We start from the raw sequence: 7,105 nt of genomic DNA, 5'->3' as shown, positions 1-7,105 counted from the left end.
GGCGGGAGGCGGGCGACGCCGGAAGCAGAGTGGCCCATCACAGCGACGGCATGCAGTCAGGGCCGGCCCCGCCTTCGGCTGCGGCGGCGGCGGAGCCCTAGAGGCCCGGGCCGCGCCAGCTGGGGGAGGAGGCACAAGCAGGAGCTGGGGGCGGGGACAGCGGGAGGCGGCCGCACCCACGACCTCGCTGCGCAGAAAGCACGCCACACAGGACCTGCTGACTTCCTGTCCTTGCTTGTGGTTTTTTTTTTTCACTTTTTGTCTTTTTAATAAAAAACCCTGTGGTGCCCTGCCTTCCTGTGAGTGGGTGGGGCCAGCTCAGGGCCTTCCTCCCGCCCTGCTCTCGGACCCAGAACCAAGCGGGTGCCCGGCCGGGCCTGGCGGAGGGCCCTGGGCGGCGGCGCCCACAGCACTGGAGTCGCTCCCGCCCAGGGTGCACGGGCAGACGGCGCGGACCGCGCTGCTGTTCAAACACGCATGCGCAGAGGAAGGACCAAGAGCAAGAACCGAACTCAGCCCCGCCCCGCCCGGCGGCTCCCCTCCCCCGTGCCCTTTTCCAAAAACAACCGAGAAAAAAGTTTATAAAAATATCTTGCAGGAATTCTTTAAAGTTTACAGTAGCTTGCCGGCGCTGCATCCACCAGCCTGCCCCAGACGCCGCAAGGCTCCGTCCTCGGGGCACCTCGGCCCCAGACCCACCCTGCCCGAGACACGGACGGACGGACGGACAGTAGGAGGATGCTGCTGCCCCTTCCCTGAACAGAGAAGTGAAGGAACTCAATAAGTTAAAACGGCAAATAAATAATACTGATCTCCCCGGTCAGCCCGCCGCCTCCGGTCCAGTTCCCCCTGGGCCAGGACGGAACACCGGGCCCGGAGCACCCGACCACCGATGAGCTGGGAGGACCAGGTGCCAGCCAGCGGCGGGGCGGGCGCGCCGCAGCGGTGACTGCGGAGGAGGGGGGTGCTGCGGCGAGGCGGGGCCGAGGAGCGGCTGCGGGCACCGGCCGCCCGCCTTGTGGCTGCTGCGCCCACTCGGGCCCCGCCCTGGAGGCGGCCTGGGTGGACAGGCGGGGCCTGCCGTGGGGCTCCAGTCACTGCGAGTCCGGTCGGCGGGGCTGGGGCAGCTTCCCCTGGGCGCCAGGGCCTCCTCCCCGTGGCCGTGCGGAGCGGGACCAGGCAGCGCGCCCCGCGGGCAGGTGGGCGGAGGCGGCGGAGGGCGGGCAGGGCCTGGCCGCCGGGCGGGCTGCAGGGTGGCGGGAGCGGAGGGGCAGGTCCACGCAGCTGCCTTCCGTCGGCCGGCGTCCGGCGTGGAGCCCAGAGGACGGCCTCGTGGAGGTCGACATGTTAACTTTTCGGGACAATTCCTGGTATCAGAGCGGAAACAGTGGCGTCGTCAGAGACAGGCAGAGAGAGGGGCAGCGAGAGCGAGCGAGCGCGGGCACGGCGGGCCCGGCTGCGGGCCGCAGCCCCCGGCTCCCCCTTCCTCTCCTCCCTGGCTTCACGCAGTCTAGAGGGAGGGGTGGGCATGGCCCCAGTCCACACAGAGCGGGCGGCGGGCCGGTGGCACAGCGGCCCTGGCGGCCACCGTCGGGGCCGTGTTGGGGAGGGGCTATGTGGCTAAGGCTGCTCGCTGCGGGCGGCGGGTGGCCCCGTCTTGGCCGCGTCCTTGCCCGCTGGGCACTCGGCGTCCCCTCCAGGGCCAGGGCCAGCGGCCGCCGAGTCACCGAGGGAGCTGTGGGCACTCCGCTTGGCGGGCACGCTGGGGGCCGGGGCCGCCTGCCCGTTCTTCTCGTCTGAAAAAAGTTGTTTAATTACGTCAAAGAAGTTACTCAATGGGCTGCCTGGGTACACAGAACGGGAGACAAGAGAAAAAAGAGGAGAGAGAAGAGGGCGAGAGAGAGGAAGGGAAGGAGAGAGAAAGAACAAACAAACAAATGAACGGAAGGCCGTGGCGGAGAGAGAGAAAAACCCAGCGAGACGAGGCCGGAGGCGGGCGTGGGGGCGGGGCTCGGCAACAGCAAGCGGGTGGGCAGGCGGCCGGCAAGGCAGGGGGTCCTCCGCGCCAGCGCCAGGGGCTGGCGGGAGTGGTCGGTGGTTTGGGGGACCAGAGACGGGGCCTGTGGGCTTCTGCGCTGGGGGGCGGGAGCCCGGGGCAGGCAGAGACCCCCCACCCTCACCAGGCCCGGCCCTGCAGGCTGGGCCGCCCTCCCAGCTCAGCCACACCCTGCGTCCTGACACCAGTCTCCCCGGTCGGTGGCCCGCCCACTCTGAAGGCGCAGCCATACGGACTAGGCCCAGCAGGGCCCCGGGGCCGGTGGCCGGCTCCTCGCACGAGGCCATGGGCCTGCCGCCCTCCTCCCCTGGCCAGCCCAGGCTTGCAGTGTGGACACAGCGGACAGATGGGTGGGTGGGTGGGTGGGTGGATGGGTGGGTGGACAGGCATGGAGAGCTGGGTGTGGGGTGGCCAGGGGCAGGCAGCCCGAGTGGGGGATGTCCTGAGGTCAGGAGGAGGGCGCCCTGTGCTTGCTGTACGGGAGCACGGAGGAGGCCCCTCGGCTCTCCCCTCTGCGCCTGAGCCCTCCCTGCGCCCGGAGCTGCAGCCTCCGCTCCCTGCTGGCGACAGTGGGGAGGGGAGGCCCGCGCGGCCCAGCGAGCTCGCAGGCCTCTGCAGGAGCAGCCCAGCACCCCTGCAGCGGACATGGGGCCTGAGGCCCTCTGGGCCCAGCCTGGAGTCTGCCCTGACTGGGCCAGAGCCGGCACAGGTGACCTTGGCCCTGGGGCCGCCCACGGGTGCCCCTGGGGTGGGCGACAGGCTGCTCCTGGCAGAGGCAGGCGGTGGGGCGTGCCGTGCGTCCACAGAGACCCCAGGACAGCCCCGGGTGGCAGGGGAGGTGCCCCGCCGAGAGCAGGTGCAGGTGGGGTGAGAGGCAGGGGCCCCGGTGGCGGCAAGGGTTCTTACCACACTTGGAAAGCCTGCCCGTCACCGCCTCCACACAGCTAGTGGTGTCTGGATGGAGCACAGAACGGAGAGAGGGGAGAGGTGTGAACAAGGCTTCCCGCCTGGGCCTCGGTGGGGCGGGGCGCCTGGGTGGGGAGGGGCCGGGGGAGGGGCGGGGCCGGGGGAGGGGCTCAGGAGGCAGGCTTCCAGTGCACAGTGGAGTGCCCCTGGGTGCCCTGGGCCTGCCTGGCCCTCCTCCCCTCTGTCTCGCCCCGGGTCCAGGACACGCCCTCTGGAGCTGAGAAGCCCAGGCCTCTGGCCGTGGTCTACACTGGCTGCCCGTGTGTCCTCCCCCTACCAGTGTGCAGGGCCCCTGTCCTGACCCTCCCACCTGCCGCTGGGCCTGGGAGTGTGGCCCTGCCAGGGGCCAGGGTGGGCCTGCTCCCTTGGGGCCCGAGTCGGGGAGCACCAGGTCTCTTGGCCTGGTACGTGACAGTCCCTCCTTCCACCTCCGCTGGTGACTCTGGGACTGAGCCCGGTGGACACGGGACTCCAGTGTGGGAGGAGGGCCGGGGGTGGGGTCCCAGGTTGGGGTCCCCCAGAACGGAGCTCACTGACAGAAAGCGAGGGAGGCGGCGGGCGCCCGCAGTGGGCACCCGGTGGTCTACGAGGACACGGGCTTGGGCCCAGGGCTGACGGGGTCAGGACCGACAAGGCCCTGCTTCGGGGGGCCGCAGGCAGAGGTGCACCCTGGACAGCGGGCCGGGCCCTGGCCTGCTCGCCTCCCCAGACGGGTTCCGTGCGTCCCCGGCCTCAGTCTCCCTGTCAGCACTGCCCTGTCTGTGCAGAGCGGACCTGTCTGCTCCCCACCCCCACGGCAGCCGGGGCGGGGCCCACACCCTGGGGTGACATGGGGAGGCACGTGTCATGTCGGGGAGGGTGGCGAGACAGACAATGCGATGAGAATGGCGGGGTGGATGCCTGGGCTGGCCTGGCCTCCAGGACGCACAGAGATGGGATAGGGACCCAGTGGGGGAGGGGCAGGGCCCGTGGCAGCCCCAGCCAGCCGCAGGGCCCATGGGGAGGCAGGACGTGGGCCAGACACCGAGCCTCCCAGACCCCACATTCTCAGAACAGGCCCCAGCGCCGTGCCCTGCCCCGGCGCCCTGGGGACAGGCCCTGCACACCCTCCCTGTCGGACAGCGGCCCACGCTAGCGCTGGCCACGGGCTGGACCACACCCTCACTGGGCACCGAGCACCAGGCACCCCAGGCTCTTGCGCCCCTGGGCGGCCCCTTTTCCTGGGTGGCTTCTCCAGGCCCAGCTAGGGGCCCCTCTGTCCCTCCAGGCCAGTCATTGGTCCCGCTTCGGGGGCAGGGTGGGCAGGCAGCAGGCAGCCCCACCTCTTGTCCACCGGTGTGGGCACCAGGGCTGCAGCCTTGCGTGGCACAGCCGCGGCGGGCTCCCTGGGGCCAGGGCTCCCCCAGAGCCCGCTCTCGCTGGGGGCCCAGGGCCAGCCCTCCCTGCGTCCAGGGACTCTGCCTGGGTTCGGGGCCTGCGCGGCCTGTCCGGGGCCAGGGGCTGGCCACCGGCCGTGGGAGCGGGCACAGGGCACCCTTCCGGGGCCAGCCCGGCTCCTGCCCGAGGCCTGACCGCGGCCCCCTCCCTGCCCCAGCGGCGGGGCTGACACCTTACCTGCCAGCGTCAGAGGCTACTCTCGTAGCTGGTGGCCACCTTCTGGCCCTTAAGCCCAGCACCCCAGCTCAGTCCTGGCGCTGGCGGGGGGGGTTCTACAGTGGACAAGAGGCGCCTTTCAGTGCGGGGTGCTGGGCGCTACCTCCCTGGGCGCGCAGCCTCGGGCTGGCCGCTGCCTCGCAGGGGCCCTGCTCCCTGGGGGCGGCGCTGGGGGCGGGCGGCCTGGGGCGGAGCCCCGCCTCACCTGACAGGTGCTGGGCGGAGGGCTGGTCGTGCGCGCTCAGCAGCTGCGTCTGGATGGTCTCCACCACCCTCTTGAAGCGGCGGCTCGGGCCTGGGGGGACAGCAGGGTGAGCCCGGGCAGGCTGGCGGGAGCCCCGGCCCTCGGCCCCTCGGCCCCTCGGCCCCGTGGCTCACCGGACAGGAGCGTGAACGTGACGGAGTAGATGCCGTTCTCCTTGTGCGCCGCCCCGCCCTCGGTGTAGGTGATGTCCACCTGGAACTTGACCGGCTTCTGGAAGACCGCCGGGCCCCCCGTCGCCTTGTACTCGGCCCGGAAGCTGGTCTGGGAGATGACGCTGTGGCCGAGGCTGGGGATCTGGGGGGCGGCAGCAGCTCAGCGTGAGCGGGGACCCGGCCCCAACCCCATCCTCGCGACCCTGGGCCCGTGGGGCAGCCCCGCCCGGCACGGTCCGTGAGACCCGCCCAGGGAGGCCACGGCCGGCAGCGCCCACAGAGCGTCCGGTCACGAGAGCTGGGACCAGGCCCGACCCAGGCCCCCGGGGGTGGAGCTTTCTCAGAGGGGCGACAGGTGAGCACCCAGGGGAGAGAGGGGACCCCGCCGCGGGTCAGCGGCGAGGACGGAGGGCCGGGCCGAAACCCGAGCTGGCCCTGAGCACATGCCTCCTGCCACTCCAGCACGGGACCACCACCGAGACCGGCCCCGGGGCCCCACTGTTCCCAGGCGGCCGCTATCAGCGCCTGGCTGGCCCCTCTGCGCACCCTCGGCCTCGCGGGAAACCCGCCCCCGTGACCCGGCGAGCAGCCCCCCTCACCGTGCCTCCTGGGACAGGGCCCCACACCCCTGGGGCTCGGACGGGCCAGCCCGCGGGGGGCAGCAGAAGAGGGCGGTGGCTGAGTCCCTGTCACTCGGAGGGGGGGTTCCCGGTGTGCCAGGGGCACCAGGAAGGGCCTGGGGGGGCGGGGCGGGGGGGACCCAGAGCCGGCCTGGGGGGAGAGAGCGGGGTGCAGGAGGCTGAAGGGGCCAGGCTCTCCGGGGCCCTGAAGACGTCTGGCCGGGGCACCCGGCCGTCCTCACGGCCCTCGGGGGGCCAGGGCTGCAGCCGGGGTGGCGGGGAGCCGAGGCCACCCCCCAGTTAGAGAGACCTCCTCCTCGAGTCCCACCCGCCCCAGGGGCCGGAGGGGCCCGAAGCAGCTGCTGGGAGGCCCCCCCAGGCGGGTGTCTCCGGCAGGATCCTGGACGCAAGCCTTCGGGGCGCTCTGCACCCGACGACCCCACAGAGACCAGTGCGGCCCACGGACGGGCCGCCCTCAGGGAGGTCGGGGGGGGGGTGCTCCCGGACGGGCCACCCGTGGTGCACACCTGCACGTCAGCCAGCCCGTCTCCAGGAGGCGTCACCACCCCCCAGGCCCAGCCCAGCCCCCGTCCCTCGGACCAGGGCTCCCGGGGGCAGGGTCTGTCCTGAGGGGGGACCCCGTCCGGGTCGGGCTTGAGGCTCACCGACAGGAACGCATGGACGATGTCGGCCTTGATGGAGCTCAGGGGCTTGTCCTTGATGACCACGAAGATCTGCTCCTCCTTCTCCAGGCTGATGAAGTTCCCGAACCAGGACTTCTTGGCCAGCCTGGGGGCGGGGCGGGGGGCTGCTCACACCTGCCCCCTCCCTGACTCTGACACACCCGCACCCCCGCCCCGCCCTGGCAACCCTACGGCCACTCCCACAGCCCCAGGCCTGACACCCACCTCCCTGCGGGCTGGGCGAGGGCAGCCCCCACCAGCACCCCAGCAGGAAGGGAAGGTCCCCTGGCCGCCCTCAGGACAGTGCCCCCCCACCAGGGCTGAGGGCTGCAGGCATGTGGGGGTGGGGATGGGCACTGACGGGGCACGTTGCAGAGCAGGCCCCCAGGCCACCCTCTGTTTCTCTCCTCAGGGCCTGGTGGCCACCCAGCTGCCTGCCTCCCGCTGCCCCGGCTCAGGCCACTTTATGGGACTTGAGGTCACACCAGACCCAGGGGCCAGCTGCCCGGCAGGGCAGGGCCACACCCCAGAGTCCCTGGCTGGCGGCGCCTTGCGGCCAGCCCCTCCCACCACCGTGCGCTGGGTCATCACACCGACCCCGACGATGTGTCCTGTGTCTGGGGCCCCCCTTGGAGATAGAGCCTTTCCCCGCCGTGACAGCCCACACGGCACGAGACAGACCCCGCCAGACCCCCGCCTCCTGGGGCCCC

At 72.0% G+C, this 7,105-nt stretch overlaps 1 protein-coding gene across 14 annotated transcripts in view; it reads right to left on the bottom strand.

Moving 5' to 3' along the window:
- Nucleotides 1-1,162: 1,162 nt before the first annotated feature.
- BRSK2 (BR serine/threonine kinase 2) overlaps nt 1,163-7,105 on the bottom strand; it is a 43,028-nt gene continuing 37,085 nt past the window's right edge. For 2 of the 14 annotated variants that reach the window (XR_006783631.1, XR_006783633.1), the window contains 6 exons: nt 6,378-6,501; nt 5,054-5,234; nt 4,881-4,970; nt 4,637-4,731; nt 2,963-3,010; nt 1,163-1,367 (listed from right to left, as the gene is read on the bottom strand). Coding sequence is in view for 11 of the 14 variants with exons in the window: in XM_045821143.1 (XP_045677099.1) it covers nt 1,621-1,844; nt 2,963-3,010; nt 4,881-4,970; nt 5,054-5,234; nt 6,378-6,501 (667 nt within the window). In the remaining 3 variants the exon portion in view is untranslated. Of the gene's footprint in view, nt 1,368-1,415; nt 1,845-2,962; nt 3,011-4,636; nt 4,732-4,880; nt 4,971-5,053; nt 5,235-6,377; nt 6,502-7,105 lie in introns of those variants that run through there. The other 12 variants (XM_045821150.1, XM_045821153.1, XR_006783632.1 and 9 more) reach the window with 11 other exon arrangements.

Source organism: Phyllostomus hastatus, unplaced genomic scaffold, assembly GCF_019186645.2.
Source record: "Phyllostomus hastatus isolate PE091 unplaced genomic scaffold, TTU_PhHast_1.1 phas_scaffold_443, whole genome shotgun sequence".
NCBI lineage: Eukaryota > Metazoa > Chordata > Mammalia > Chiroptera > Phyllostomidae > Phyllostomus > Phyllostomus hastatus.
Note: the sequence above shows the minus strand (reverse complement) of the source record. Positions and strands in the feature narration are given on the sequence as shown.